Raw genomic sequence first — 16,331 nt, forward strand, 5'->3', positions numbered from 1 at the left:
TCTCCACAGAAACAGGGGTTTTTTTTAATAATTTCAGCTTAATCGTTTGGATCGTGCTTGGTTTTAGTACAAAAACGCAGCACTGAACATCTGTTCTACCACTGCATGTTCCAGAAAGTTTTTTGTCAAGCTACCTGAGATGCATCTTAACATGCATCTGCTCTGCAGAGTTCCCCTGGGTGGGGGCTTCCTTCCTTTCAGGAGGGCATTTGCTTTGCAGAAAGATCTGGTTGAGTTGTTCTCATAGTTTCTGTAACTGAGCCTCAGCTGGTGTTGAAACATTCCCCTCCTCACTGGTAAAAAAAGATGAGGGAGCAGGAATGTTGGTTTTTTTTTTTAAATGTATCAATGATGCTGTACAGTTGATAAGCTGAATATTTTTTGAGCAGACAGAAAAGTCTGTCTCGTTTCCTTCAGTTATGAAGAGCCAATGCCTCTCTTTTTTACACCACACACAAAGTGGGACAGAGCCGGAGGAGCTGGCTGAGGTAACAGGGTACGGGTAGTTGTTAGGGGCTGATGGGGAGGTTTGGAATAGTCCTCAAGGATGCTTGAGATGAGCCTTACGGTAAGCAGAACATCCCTGGGTTTGTACAGAGGTCAAGGGGGAGCTGGCTGGAGGTGGTAAAAGGGGCGACTGGGATCAGACTGGGCCTTGGAGGATCAAGAACAGAAAGAACTGAAGTTTTCACAGAGGGAGGGAGCTTGTAGTTGGGATTTGGGTAGAGGGGTGTGAGCTTCAAAGCGATCATGGTGTCCATGGCTTCTGGGGTGAGAGCGCCGCTGAACGCGGCCTTGCCCTTAGTTGCTCCCTCTCCTGCTAGGAAGCCCTGCTTTAGGGAGAAGTGCTTTGGACTAACGAATAACCACAATAATTTGTCTCCTATTAGGTGTAAGCTCTGAGTTGGTTTCTCTTAACTTCTTAATTAATACTGCTTGTGTTTTGGCTCACGTTCTTCCATCGGAGAGAGCTGGATGTCTAAGGGGTACCGTAAAGTCACACAGGAGCTCCCTGATAGCTGTCTTGGCAGGAAGGATGATTGAAGAGTGAGACAGTAAGGCAAGCTTTAAGCCTTTGAGAAACACCTTGTCAGGAGATGTGGGGAATCTAAGCTGTTCATACATATAAGTAGGAAGCATACATTTTTGACAAGCTAACAAAAAAATGCAGGCCAGCTCACCATTAATTGCACTTTGGAGTATGTTAAAACTAGCTTTGAACCACAGAACAATTGATACTGAATGATGACACAAAGTTAGCTTGCTGGTGCTCAAATTTTGACCTACTTTTGGCATTCTCTGTAGTCTGGCTGGAGGTGTCAGGTAATATGCTTTCTCTTTAAATCTTTCACTTCTTAAGAGAATCCGAAAGTCTGGAAGTGTGGAGCGGTAGTCAGAGATTCAAATGTGACCTGGAAAATAGATATTGCAACTTACTCTATGATGTTGATTTAGCCCATCTTCTATTTTATGATTAAGGAAAAATCAGTATGTTTGTCTCTGCTGCACCAGGTACTCAGCAAAACTCTCACGTAGGCTCCTTGACAAATCAAGTTACGATTAGAAACAAAGTAGTTGTTATTTTTAGGGTCAGCATTCTACTTGACACGTTTCTCAAAAATATTTGTCATAGAGATATGTGCTTTTGCAAGTGCCACTGTAAAACTTGCTCCTTTTTTTATTAGCACTGTTAAGAGAACCAGTTCATCTGAGCGTGTGTCACCGGGCGGTCGGAGGGAAAGCTATGGAGATTCCAAAGGGAGTCGCAACCGCACTGGATCCACCAGCAGTTCATCTAGTGGTAAAAAGAACAGTGAAAGGTAATGTTATCTAAATATCTATCTCCTTTCTCTGCCTACTGCCAATAGTTTAGCAAATATTGGGAGCTTTTTTTTTTTTTAAAAGCTCCAACAGTTGGACAAAAATATATTTTCAAACATTTCAAATAAAAGTGATTTTCAAGTTCAGATGAAATTTTTTTGTCTTATTTTCAAACCATAAACAATGTGAGAACCTTGAGTTGCTCGGAAAAGTTAGTAATTATCAAACATACCTTTTCCATTACCTTGGTGGTTTCCCTTGGTCTTCAAGTTCCTGACATGTACTTCTTCAAGTTCCTGGTTGTGGTGCATTGACCCAGCTGACAGCTAAGCACCACACAGCCACTCATTCCCTCTCCCTGAGCAGAACAGGGGAAAAGACTAGGAACTGCAAAAGTGAGAACACTCATAGATCAAAATAAAGGCAGTTTAATAAATGAAGGAAAGAGGAAGAAAAAACAAAAAAGTTATGGAAAGGCAGTCCCTCACCACCTCCCACAAGTAGACTGATGCCCAGCCAGTCTCTGAGCAATGACTGCCTCAGTTCAAGGGTCAGATTAGTGAGAAACAGAGGGAGAGGCTTACATGCAAGTGCTATCCAAAGAAGCAGAATAAAGTGATGCCTGTCTCTGTGTATCTCTGATGATGTTTCTCTGTACTGCTGGCAGTACAAGGAAAAGAGAATGTCTTGTCCAACGGTTTCAGACTCAGGATGGTCTTGAGCAAATAGCTGATTCATGCATGCTTGTGGCAAAGTCACTGTATTGCTCAGCTGTTTTTTTCCCACATTTCCTAGGCAGATTTTAGTCTTGGCCATTTCACTTCACTGGTCCTATTCCAGTTTCCCACCACCAAAAAGTAGTGTTGATTGTACTGTTTCACTGTCCCACAGATGATGTGACCATAGAAACAGAATGCTAATGAAGACACATAATTTACCTGCTCTGTATGGGCATCAGTGCTATCATAGGAGTTGCTGGGTTGCTCGTGAGCTGATGGTATGGCACAGAACAACCCCTCCTTTTTACGCCCTTCAGCATCTTCACTTGATGTAAGGAGTGACTGAGGTTGTTGTGTACTAATGGACAGCCTAAATATGGGTGATGAAATTATTAATAGTTTATTTCCAGGCTTATGTTTTCAGCTATCAAGCAAGACAGCAAGTGTGCAAAGTTTATGAAACTTGTGAGAGATTTAGCAAATTATGGCAATAATGAAAAAATTAAGAAACCATCAGAGAAAAGGTTATAAAATTGTAACCAAGGAAGATATAATTTAATATTTACACAAACAAAAAATATAGCCAGTGTAAAATCTTCTTGACGGTGTGCATCTGTGCGTGTGAATGAGGTTTTTATAAGCCAACAGAATTCTGCAGGACTGGGCATTCTGGCACTTCTGGAAATTTGACTTTATCTCAGCATATGTTTGGTGGGTTTTTTTCCTTATTTTTTTTTGTAAAATAATTGTAAACAACAGATAGCCTTTGGGGAATGTATTTTGAAGAGATGAGAAAACTGCAATGGTACTGGATAGAAGTGGTTTTGGTTTTGTTTACAAGATTTTTGTACTTCATAAATTTACTAAAAGACTGAAATAAAATTGAAAAAGAAAATACTGTAACAATTAACTCTTTAAGTAATCCCTAAATAAATACTATATTTTTGAGAGGAAAATCAATCTTTTATTGGATTCCTTAGGAGCCACGTCTTTTTCTGCATGTGCAGCCTTGGAGAAAATTGTTACTAAACATCTCAGACCCATCTAGCACAGAGAATGTATACCTTGATACGTCTGATAGAATATTGCTGAAGCAGAAAACCAAATATCAACACTTTTAAGGACAAGTGAGCCTGAAAGTTTTGAAAGGCAAAACCAAGCAAAAAATTAATGACCAGTGAAGGGTCTGCTGAGAAGATAAAAAGCTGACTCTTAGTTTAGGCTGGAAGTTCTCTGAAGTGTTGCAATAGTGGGTAACTGCATACAGCTACATTGTCTCAGTGAATTCATTAACAACCAGCTGCAGTTTTCTGTATCAATCTCTTGAAGCTGATTGATAGGTTTTTCTAAGGCTGGTTTTTTACTTTTTATTTTGTATATATGTATGCTCTACGGTACATATCAAATTATAGCAACAGCCCTTGCATTGTGACCTCGTTAATTTAAAAAACCTCACCTTATATAAACAAAACAAATTTCTTACAGAAACTTTTTGTTAAAAAATTTAGATTTCTATAATTAGATGGGAAGAAGTTTCTTTCTGGAATGTGAGGAGGAAGTACAACTGCCAATGGTGAAATGTCATTACTTTTACAATTAACTGTAGTTTTTCAAAAAAGTTCTAACAAACACATGATGATCCTGCAGCATCCTTTCTCTATGTATTTTATCACTTTTTTTATCAAAAAATTTCATATACCCAAAAGGTGGATTCCGCATATGTTGTGCTGTGGAAGATAAACCTGTCAAAATCTAAGTACAGTGCTTTTCAAAACCCATTTTTTAAGATATCCCTGAGTTCACGCTACGTGCATAAGGTGATAATTGTCTGAAATTGGTTTTATATTAAAGCTACGAAAGAAATAAGGTGAGATTATTAATTGTTGTTCATTTAAATTAAGGAAAGATATGACTTCTAGCAGCTACATAGAGGTACGGTACACTTGAAAAACGGATTCCAAAATAGCTGAGAAATAAAAATATTATGACATAATTAATAGTTATCTGCAAAATCATTTTGTTTCTGCTCTCAGGTCGGTCACGGTACTTGAGATGCATTTTAAATTTTTTCATACTATTCTAACAGAAATCCAATGGTTATGTTGTTCTGCAGTTGTTAGGCCACAAAGGGTTGAGCACCAGCATTGATCAGAAATCACTCACTTTGGACTCAGGGAGGAGATCCAGCACAAGTGATGCAATGATTAAATACTGTGCAAGTATCCCAAGGAACTAATTGCGAGTGCGTGTTAGATTGCCTTAGCTGTAGGTAGTGATGTTGGTGTCACTATGAGAACAATCGTTGTATGGTTAGATAGTTTTCGCTGATTTCTGTCACATGCAGCCTAAGGGTGTTCAGCACCACAGCTCTCGCCTCCTTGAAGAGTGTCCTTATCCTGTGGAAGAGGCTGGCTGAAGACTTACCTCATGCTTCTTTTTGAAGCTGGGCCACTGTGCAAAATATAAAGCAAGAGTCATGGGACTAGAAGAAAAATGAGCATGATTCTCTACACTGGCAGCTGAGGCTGTCCTCCTAAAGCTAACTGTATGTGTGAAAGAGCAAGGAAGACGGTGTTACTTAACCGTCTACTCAAAGCCTTAGTATTTGTATCGTTGATCCTTATAGGTCCCTTCCAACTTGAGATTATCTATGAATCTATATCGGGTCTGTAGGTGAAGCTTAAAGCAGAATGCGTGCCAGGAATCTAAAAAGGCAATTGTGAAATTATTATTTTTCAAAGTACAGAGAGTTATAGGCTGTTATGCAAAAACATAATGCTATAGAAAGCTATTTTAAGAAGCTTTAAGCATAAGGAGTAAGGAGATGACCATAATCTCCTGTACTACTATGGGGTGTCCCAACACCCTATGGCTATGAGCCACGGGTAAGCCTTCCTAAGGGTTAGAAAAGTAGGAATTGACTCAAGTTCACAAAAAAGAAAAAGGGTAGTCGGAGCTCTGAGCCGTGTGTGTGGTTAGAGTTTGTCTAATTAGAAAGTACACATGACTTGCTTTATTACTGTCATGAATCAGCCTTTCACATTAGCTTGATTAGCTTGAATAAGTCAGCATGGTCTGTTCAGAACTAGGGATTCTTTTGTCTCTAATATGGCAGCATGTCTGACTAGTGCTCCATCCCATAAAGTTTTTATTTTCTAAAAATATCTTAATTCATAAAAGAAAATGTTAATCTTAGTGCAACACATCATGCTATTTATATAGATGAGATTGGCTGTGTACGCCAGCTTGAAGCATGAATTTTGATGCATGTTTAATACCAAGGCTGTTATTATGAAAAGTTGCTAAATCGATGGGTGTGATCAGTAGAATTCTTTTTTGTTTTGTTTTGTTTTTATCATGAAATGTATTATTCTTAATATAACTGTCAAATCAAGGCAAAAGGAAAAATACTGTAAAATTATTTGCTACAACTTCTGTTGTAGAGAAAGAGAATCTTTTATGCTTAGAAAAAATTGTGTGCAAAAATCCAACCCAGTTTCATTTCTTTTTTTGGTTTCTCTTTGTCTGCCCACTGCAGTCTAGGAATGGATGTGGAGATGGCATCACAGCTCTAGGGATACTTCATGCTTCAGCATTTCTCCATCAAAATGATAGGATCCTTTTGGGATCACCCTAAGAAACATACAACAGTAATCTGACATTTCAAAAGTTTTAGTGGCTAGAAAGAAAATGGAACTGGGAGGAAAAGTAACTGCATAATATACCTTTGTGTCCCTTTCATGCTTCATCAGAAACAGCATCCTCAACCTAATTATAGAGGGGCAAATGACAAAGAAAAGAAATGACTGTAATTTCTTGAAAAAGATTGCTTCTTTCTGGCCAGGGTAGTACTATCCAGTGTGTTCCTCAGCTCTTCTGCCTCTTCCTTCTCCACATGCTTCATGTATTTTCACCTCAAGTTTTGCCAAATATTTTCTCAAGACAAAAAGACAAACCAATTTCAGGTTGTCTTCCAGACAGCAGTGCAGTGAGAAAGAGAAGACATTTTAATCATGATGGATATGTGCTTTCTGGGTTTTGCCAAGTACTGTCATTCACCAAGAAACAATTGGGCAGTTCCGTGTTTTATGTAAACTCTTTGGAAAGGCAGGATTCAGACTTTGGTTTGACCAGTTTCTGTGTCCTCCTGTAACTGGACTAACTCTGCAAGGGAAGAGGATCTGGTAGTTGGTAGAGGAAAATCTATAGTTTTCAGAATGTAAGGAGAATTGTATGTAAAAGTTTTAACACCTACCATCAAGGAGCCACAATGTATACTGGTTTTAATTGTGTCTGCTGGTGGATTTACCTTGTAAACAATTGAATTGATAAAGTATTTTTATTTATATGTGCACACACAAAAATATTTTATATCTTTTATATTATAAAGGTATCAATATAAACTTTAAAATATATGTGCAGACTGCGTATGCTTTTTAAAATAGAAATTTCTTCATTATTTTCACAGCAAACCCAAGGAACCAATGTTCAGTGCAGGTAGGAACTTTTAAAATTTTTAAGCAGATAACAACTGTGATAACATAATAGTTGGTTGTTCTGTTGGTTTCGGTTTGTTTAATTTTTTTCCCGTGGATACCTAGGAACTGGTATTGGGAATCTAAACATGATACTTACAGGCTACTGATGACATATTTCTAAAAAAGTTTATCAGTTTGCTCTAGGTTTTATTGGCCCAATAGGTTTATTTTACAGTTAGGATTCTTTGTAAAAAGACAAAGAAGAAAAAGGCTGTGTATTCTTTCTTCCCTTTCAAAGCAGTATTAAGGTTTTGTTAATTAAAGCATATGCCAAGTTCCAGCTATGATGCTGTCATGTTAATTTAGTCATTAAAGGGAGCTGTCAACTGCTGTTAAAGAATGCCACATCTGTCCCAATGCCTTGTAACAAAATTTATCAAATTACAAATAAAAAAGGTATTTTGTTACTACAGTTTTGGAAGTCTATCTTTAATTTGAAAATCACTTCAATTTTTTCCTACTTATGACTTATCCCTATAAAAAGATTTTGAAAGTGAAATAGTAGGTGTAAGTGAAACCAGAATTTGTTCTTGTCATTAGACAGTTAAAAACTTTTGAACAATCTCAATAAAAATACAAAGCAGTTCTTTTTCTTCTGAAAAAGCAAGGACAACTAAAATAAAAGCTTTCTTTTAACGAAATAAGGAAGGGAAAAAACCTGTTGATTTATCAGATGTATCATATTCTTTTTGTGTATAGTTCTGTTACAGTAATCATAGATTAAGCTGAAAAAGTGGAAAATCTTTTGTTTACTGAGCTGATTGATCAGCATCCAACAAAGCTCTTAAGCCGTACTTCAGGGTTTCGTGTAATTGATTTTGAACTCAATAATATATAAAACTAAGTAAGCGCTTAAGTATTCTGTGGCAATACAATCACAGTTCATGTCCCTTTCATGAAAACTGAAAAGAAATCTTCTAATTCACACAGAATATACTTTTCTTGTGTAACATTTCTCTTTCCCTTGCACCACGTAAGCAAAGGTATTTGGAATAATTTTTCTTCTGACATTTTCGCTGTAGATAAAGATCAGTAATTAAAGAGATGTGACACTATGTTTACCCTTCTCACTTGGACAAAATTCCTGCTGAAATTAATGATTTTTTTTCTAAGAAAGTTATGCTTGGTATTTTACTTACTTTAAGCATAGAGTTGCCTAATGGAGCTTAAGCTAGTATTTTAACGATAGAAGAACTAAACAGAGCCCCTAGCTGGAGAAAAAGGGTTTCAACTGTAATTACCCAACGTATGGCATGGCGTATGGCTCAGTGTTTTGTCAAGTACCAGGTTAGCCTCCAGCAGAATACGACTGGACAGCAGGTGGAGCAGGTATTTAGTGAGTTTGTTGTATTCAAGCACATCTTTATCTAGCCCTTCTGTCTCTGTCTCTGTAATCACAAGGGAAGCGCCGTGTGACACACTGCAAAGGTAGGCTTTACTTCCAAAACCTCATAGCTCTCGAAGCAAAATGGTACTGGTGGGATAAAAGCTCAATGTATAAACAGCTATTTTCTAACTTGCGCACATTTTGCAATGTTAAAACTTTCCTGGTTCTTTTGAATAAAAAAAAAATGTTATACCATCTATTATACAGTCTACTGAATTATAACCCTCAGGTGCACTCCAGTGATAGTAACGGGTTATAATTTAGATTCCTGTGGAATTTTTCAGAAGAAATTGAATTAGAAAAAATATGTTGAGAGAGCTATATGGCAACACGTGGATGTTCACTGTGTTTGAAATGGTGTTCTGCACTTTTGCTGAAATTCATAGAGAATTTGCCCCTTTGTTGGCTGTTTTGCTGTTAGCCTAACATGATTATGGAAGCCTTGGTTTTTCCTTTGCTTTTTCTTACTGAGTAGACTGTAGTTTTTTCTGAATGTTGAATAAACAGACCTAGGCCTCCAACTAATTTCTTAGTGCTTTTGCTCAATGTCATAAAGCAGAGTTACATTTGGTAAACATACCGTATTGTTTTCTAAAGCTTTAGCTAAACTGTAGTGTAAATATGCACATTTTTGATGCATGTTTATGTCTGTGATATAATCACAGATTTGTCTTGCTTTTTAGAGATTGCTAAATCCTAACAGTTTTTCCAGTAATCAGCATCTTTCAGCTTTGCAACAAATCTACAATTTCACAAAGCAAAGAATGTTTGTTCTCAAGGCAGTGTCTTTTAGAGAGTCTCTACCTCTGTGTATTCTTTGTACAATTTTATGCCTGCAATCAGTAGTGGTCTCCTTTGCAGATCCTACTGGCATTCACATGCCTTCTTATTTCAGTTCAGTAACTGTTAATTTTTACAGTTATTTTTAACAACAATTTCAAATTTACAAAATTGCAGATGTAAAAGATACATTTGTCTAAAAGTTTCACCATTGCTCTGTCTTTGTAGTTTGATGATTGTCTGTCTTTACATCTAGATCTTCACATTTAGAACTCTACGGTCTTAAAAACTTAGTTATGAAAAGTATGAGGAAAGGGATGTAGATTGGTTACGTAGATAACGTTTGGATTACTAACAAAAATCAGTACAGATGGAATTAATATTACCGAAAGTTAGAAATTGATACACAGTATGGCTTTCTGTGCCTGACCTAGTCATCCTCAGTTCCTCTTTATAGTTGAGAGAGGGGCATTCTGAAGGCTTAATTTATATACTTGGTGTAACATACTATAGTTGCTTTTGGACATCTGCCTTAATATGTGATTAATATGTCCAAAAGTACCTGTTTCTCCCTATTTAGTCTAAAAAGGAGTTTTGAGTGACTAGGTCTAATACTTCCACTGTAGATGGCTAAATGTGAGTTTTATGAGTCCCGTAAGTTTCAGGTGAGAAAAGCAGTTCGATGAATTAAACTTCCATTCATTCCCAGCCTTTGATAAGCTCAGTCAGGGGTTGTCACTGCTGAAAAACTATTGACTTCCATTGCACCAGTATCAGTAGTATTGGCATGTGTTTCAAGCTTGTTAAATAGATGCTGCATGCGCATACAAATAGTGCTGTAATGTTCTGCTATTTTATGCTCTACCCTCTATAGTTTATTTTCCAATACAGATCTATTAGAGTAGTTTTTTAAAAACAATTCCTGTATTCCAGCATTTTAACAGGCATCTTAAGCTCCAACCATCTGCCACCATTATTTCACCATTATTATTGCTTCTTTTTAGCATTCAGTTTTCTGTTGTTTTCATTATATGTATGAATTCTGTAAATGAAGGGATTTTAAAGAGCCCTAGCTGTAACTTTACTGTGACAGATCAGGTAGGTCTCCTTCCCAAATGAATTAGTCTGAAGGCAAAATACACATATATTTAGGTAATGCAGCATAGCTATGATGTTTATTTGTTCAACCGATAATTTTTATTCATTTAGTCAGGATTTGTAGCGTATATGTATTTCCAATTAAAATAAAGCTTTAGTTTTCAAATTAAAAAAATAATGGTATAGTTGTAGTGATACTTAACAATTCATAGCATAATTTTAACAGTCCTAAATTGTATAATCTTTTTCATTTACATGATTTTGTTACTTCTGCCCTTCCATTTCCTCTGTGCCCACAATTATTCTGTCTAGTAATTCTACAGATGTCACTGACTCCAAAACTGCTTGATTCGCATGCGAACAAGGCTGAACCCCTTGATCTGCCGATGGAGCAGCAAGAGCCAGCACGTTCTGAATCTGGACAAACTTCATCAGAAGTTCACAGGACACCCACTTTGGCCTTGCCAGTTCCCAAAAGTCCTAGTCAGACCTTCATGGCATTTCCCAGATCTCCTAGTTTTATAAGCCCCATGAAGTCCCCAAGTCAGTACTTCCAGATCTGTTATTAACCCCTGCTTCTCTCCCCCCAAAATATTTCTTACCAGTTCAACACAGTACTTTTAGTGTCTTCTTCTAGAAATGTTTACTTCTGTCAGCCAATTCAGTTTTTGTAGCTTCTCTCCTGTATGTCATTTTCCTTTCTTTTAAATGTTGCTGTCAATGTTGTCATTCTTTTTTTAATGTTTAGTAATTCTTAAAGCACGTATCTTTTCTGCATGTACATCAGCATGATTCCTTTTACTAATGGTTTATGTTCCTTATTTCAAATGTATCTCTAACACTGTATCGAGTGTAAAGCATATCTTTACACTGAGATGCAAAGAATGCAACTGAGTGTTGGAAAATACTTTAGATGCTGATGCTCCACTGTAAATATTGATTAAAAAATAAAATTAATTTTAAGTGACATTTCTGCGTTAATTGTAATCTTTGATGTTTTCCCCTTCATTTATAATATTAAAAAAACTGTAATAGTGTAACATTATTTTTCACAAAAAAAGATTTTATTTCAGTCCTTTCAGTTTTGTATTTTTTCATGACATTGTTTAGTTTTAATTCTGCTGCTCAAAATATTTAGAGGAAAAAGAGACTTTGTATGTTTAAAAAAAAATCTGCTTAGTGATTATGATTTAGGAAAAAAACCCCGTTGCTTAATTTCTAAGTTTGAAATTGCATGTCATTCTGTAATTGTAACACACCAAACTTAAGTGGGAAGGGATGGAGGAGCACTGGAGTTCTCCACTGATGTTTTTTTTGTGTAACACTAAACATTTCTGACCTTTTGTAGAGGAAGGATACGTAAAAATGTTTCTTCGTGGACGTCCTGTTACCATGTACATGCCCAAAGAGCAAGTGGAGTCTTACAATTTGGAAGCAAAAGTAGAACTACCAGCCAAGAGGCTTAAACTGGAATGGGTGTATCCTTTCTGTGCTGGAGGACTACTGGAAATCAATCATTTCTTAATGATTTGTTTTAAATAATTTTTCAAGCTAAAGTATAGCAAAATTAACATCTTTATTAATAGGGTTTGTTTCATTAGTGAAATGACATTCCATTGAAATAGATGTTAATTTCTTGAGGCTGCTATTCTTCACCTTGTGAAGTACAGGGTGGCAGCTTAAGAAAGAGTTTGCATAAATGTTGCCTGAAGGTTAAGTCTGAAGCAGGCTAATTAGCTACAGATTAAACTAGGCATATTGTAAGAATGTAGTGAGCTATGATTATTAATTATAGTATGCATAAAACAAGCTCAGTTTTTTTTGCTGATTCTCAGCAGTAATTTATTGCTTTAAACTGTGTTTTATAAAATGTGCACCATTGTCCTTTAGAGGATGCTATCATCAGCTTCAGTACTTGAATAGTGCCCTGAATTGAATAGTGCTCTGCAACTGATACGTACTTAGTAATAAAATTCACAAGGTATTATATATAAAATAATGTTTGAATTTAGATTTTGAAGTGTGTTTAAGCACCATAAATAGCAAACAACTAGAATTTTCCAGACTTCTATGAGCAGACATAATTACAGAATTCTAACTTGAAAGAAATGTGTTTCATTACATACAGAAATTTTCACATTTCACTTTTAAATATAATGAGAAAATATATTCTTTATTGAAAAAATAAATGATATTTAATTTTTATATGATCTTAGTATAGATGATTCAAGATAAGATATAAACACAACAAGATCTGAGTGTATTTGTAATATCCACTATCTTTAGAGAGATGAAGTCTTCATAAAGTTTTCTATTTTAAGAAAAATACTTTTTTTTTGTCCCAAACAGTGCAAATAGGAAGTTGCTTTGTCTTCATAAAAAAAGAAGACAGGCTGCAAATAGTCTTTTTCAAAGTTGTATAAATAGAACTGCATGTGGTTTCAGAATGCACACAGCAAGTTTCCAAAAGTCCCATTGTATTCACAAGAGATTAATGACAGATTTAGTAACCATTCTTATTATTCCGATTGCAGCTGAGCCTGTAGGTTCTACCCCACTCTGCTGCAACTGCATAGATAATGCATACAGAAATAACTGAAGATGAGTTAAAAAACAAAAAATCCACAAAATTAATAAAATGGCTGAGATTAGAGTGATAAATATTGCTTGCAGCATTTTGCCATCTAATTGTTGTGCAGGCTCTCACCATATATCACAACAGAACTGAATGATGTCTTTTTACACTTGTAAGGTGCCCCTCGCTTCAGGGGCCTAAGGTTGATATGGGAGAAGGTGTTAGGATGCATGCTGAAGCAACAAAAAACCTCAACCAGAAGACAAAACAGATTTTCATTAGCGGTGCGTAGATAGAAGCTGAAGTTAATATTTCAGACTATTATAAGAAGTGATAATTATCAATTATTATCAATTCAGTCTCATTAGTTTCTCACTTAAGCTTACTTAAATGACTGAATATTTGCCAGATGAAGTATTATTTTTAGCTTGAATATTCATATGTCCTTCCAGGTGTGTGTCTGTATACCCAGCAGAATCCTATATATAAAGGTTGTCTATGAATCGAAAAGGTGTGAATTAATAAAATGCTCTAACTAATGAGTGGTTACTGAGGAGGAAGCACATATTTTCCAAAAATACTGTGCTAATTTTTTTTCAGAGTTTAATTTCTTTGCAGTTAAACCCAATCATCATATCCATACTTAAGTTACACCAATGACTAGGTGTATAAAAAACTTCTTTAAAAAAAAAAAGAGAGAAGACAATGCCCAATTTATACAATATATAGACTAAAATGATGAGAAGAACAGCTGGGGGCAGGAGTGTAAAATAATTTAAGGAGAAAGACAAATACAGCAGAAACCCAACCAATATTGCAGTCATTCATTCCAGTTAAGTTGGAGAAGCTGAGCTGTTTTCTTAGAGGGTAACAGAACTGGAGCAGGAGAAAACATCTTTGTAGTGGATGAATCAGCCTGGCTGTGGAATTACAGACAGAAATGCTTTATAATGTAAGAATGGGGATGACAGAGAAACAAGATACTGGAGGTGAGATGGACAAATGGAAAGGGCAAAGCAGACTATGGTGAGAAACAAGAAAATCTAGTGTGTGTAGGTTTCAGGGCATACCTGAGCCCTAAAGGGGTTTTGCAATCATGTTAGCAGGTATCTGTGTAAGCCAAAAAAGGTTTGAACCACATCAGATATATTCAGCCATGAAGAGAAAGAAATGCTGAGTGATGAAGTGTGAGGGAGGGCTGGAGCAGAGGTGGTAAAATCCGAATAAGAAATCAGCACTGGGGATGGAGCTGTGGAGGAGGGCGGGAGCGGTGGTCTGCATGGATCTGTCTGAGACCAGCTCGCCTGGCAAGCAGGAGGTTTCAAACAAAAGCTGCAGGCCAAATGAAAAGAAAAGGTCAAGATAACGTTCGCTGAAGTGCCAACTCACCAAATCAAAGTTGAAGCCACCGAATCCGAGTGTGAGAAACAGAGAGGAGAAGGAGAGATCAACCCCAGGAGTTTATATCTGAGAAAAAAGGCTGATAGAAAGAAACGGAGTGTTATGCAAAGGGTTGAATGCAGCATTGTTCCCCACAGGAAGAATCGTAAAGAAAGGAGATTTTCCCTAAAGAATGTAATCTTTCCAATTTAATAGCTATTTTTATGCACAGACGTTTGTTCCTTATGAATGTCTATATAAAGTTTTTACTTCACTTTTTTAAAAAGTTAAATTCCTTAAGCTACCTTCACCTGCTAGTTAATTATAAACTTGATCATATATTGTTGAACTAGGGAAATTTTATGTTGGCTTCAGCTGGTAATGGTATCTGCCCTTATAGAGAAAAATAAATTTAAACAAATAAAGCATTGTCCTGCAATCTAGAGTAGTAACTAACCTTTACAAACAGATTCAGAATTGACAGTAAGTGCTTTGTAATTTGAAGGTATTGGTTGTTTATACGTCTTCAAATTTCAGTATCTCAAACTTGAAGGAACTTTGGCTGAAATATTTCAGTTTGGGAGTCCAAAATCTGTATTTTTGAATGCACATTTTGATGGTTGGGTATGCAGCACTACTTCTGTTGCATTCATTAGAAAAAATCAGCAAGTTGTTATTTAAATTTCTATTTTAGAAGTAAGATAACTAGTGTCCTTACTTCTTGGTTAATGTTAACATGAGTTTTTTAGTTTGACTGGGTTATCATTGCCCATAGAGAATAGTGCACAAGTATCTTTTTAGTATCATATAATTGGGGTTTCAGTACCTCTCGATATGTTTATCACAGCCAGTTTCTCCATACTGACTGAATTAGAATGCACTTCTGTTTTGCCAAGATTCTGCTAATGCTGTTTCTCTCTGTTCCCGTAAAAAAACAAAGCCAAAATAGTTGTAGTCCCTAATGACTCTTCAGAAGAATAAAACTGCATAATTTGGCTCAATTAGCATTCAGTCTAAATGAGATTATTTCTGGATTAATGCCAGTTATTTCATTGGATTAATTTTAGATTTGTATCGATATGACTAGCATCAGAATCTGGGCCACTGCCTTTTAAATACTACAAAAATAAATTGGAACAGATGATGTAACCCTTTTATAGTTTCATATCCATCTGGCTGGTAATGCCCAGAATAATGAAATCAATCAACCTGCACAAAGGATAATGCAATCAATCCTAATGTAATGAAGGGAGATGTACTGAATGACTTAGTAGTGTTTCCTTCAAGTCTAAATTTTAGTTTTAATTAGTCAACCAGCATAAATAGTAAATACACTTGGGGCAAAATCAATATTGCCTTAGTCTGGCATTTAGCAAATTCCAGAGGATACTAAAGGGATAGTATGGTACAAAATCCTGTCTCCTTTACCATGTATTTTCTGTAGGATGTGTAGGTTTTCAGTTACTCAGCCTGTGAAATGCTTTAGCTTTCTTTACTGTGGTAAGGGAGGGAGTTGTGAAGGGTGCCAAGTGATAAAGCTGTGCTCAAGCCAAGAGGTGCCAACTTCAGGAAATACAGAGGCAGAGAATCCATTTTGGTTTTCCTTATTTTTAACATTCTTCATTGGTAGATAATGTTATTGCAGCTTGACCAACATGCTAGCTATGGATATAGGGGTCGGGACTGTCGCAGTAATCTCTATCTTCTTCCAACGGGCGAAACTGTGTATTTCATCGCATCTGTAGTTGTGTTATTCAATGTTGAAGAGCAACTTCAGAGACATTACACTGGTCATAATGATGATGTGAAGTGGTAAGTCACCTAATAACCATTCTTTTTTCTTCAGAAAACAGTATTTGGGAGGTAATGTTTTGTTCTTTTAATACAGTTCTGAAAAACTGATTTAACTTCTAAGTCTTACATAGGTTGGGTCCTTATGCTTGACGGTGCATTTGCACAATCAAATAAAGGTCTGACTGTAGTCACAGCAAGGATGTCAAAGGGCTGTTATGGCTCTATCTAGTCAGCACACG

General features: G+C 36.4%; 1 protein-coding gene across 5 annotated transcripts in view; it reads left to right on the forward strand.

The window, feature by feature from the left end:
- Positions 1-16,331, forward strand: part of EML1 (EMAP like 1) — a 137,377-nt gene that overhangs the window by 88,191 nt on the left and 32,855 nt on the right. For 3 of the 5 annotated variants that reach the window (XM_068399835.1, XM_068399832.1, XM_068399836.1), the window contains 5 exons: positions 1,686-1,820; positions 7,009-7,037; positions 8,480-8,506; positions 11,692-11,821; positions 15,961-16,110. In XM_068399835.1, the coding sequence (XP_068255936.1) occupies positions 1,686-1,820; positions 7,009-7,037; positions 8,480-8,506; positions 11,692-11,821; positions 15,961-16,110 (471 nt within the window). The remainder of the gene's footprint in view (positions 1-1,685; positions 1,821-7,008; positions 7,038-8,479; positions 8,507-11,691; positions 11,822-15,960; positions 16,111-16,331) is intronic. The other 2 variants (XM_068399833.1, XM_068399837.1) reach the window with 1 other exon arrangement.

This window comes from Nyctibius grandis, chromosome 4, assembly GCF_013368605.1.
Source record: "Nyctibius grandis isolate bNycGra1 chromosome 4, bNycGra1.pri, whole genome shotgun sequence".
NCBI classification, from domain to species: domain Eukaryota; kingdom Metazoa; phylum Chordata; class Aves; order Nyctibiiformes; family Nyctibiidae; genus Nyctibius; species Nyctibius grandis.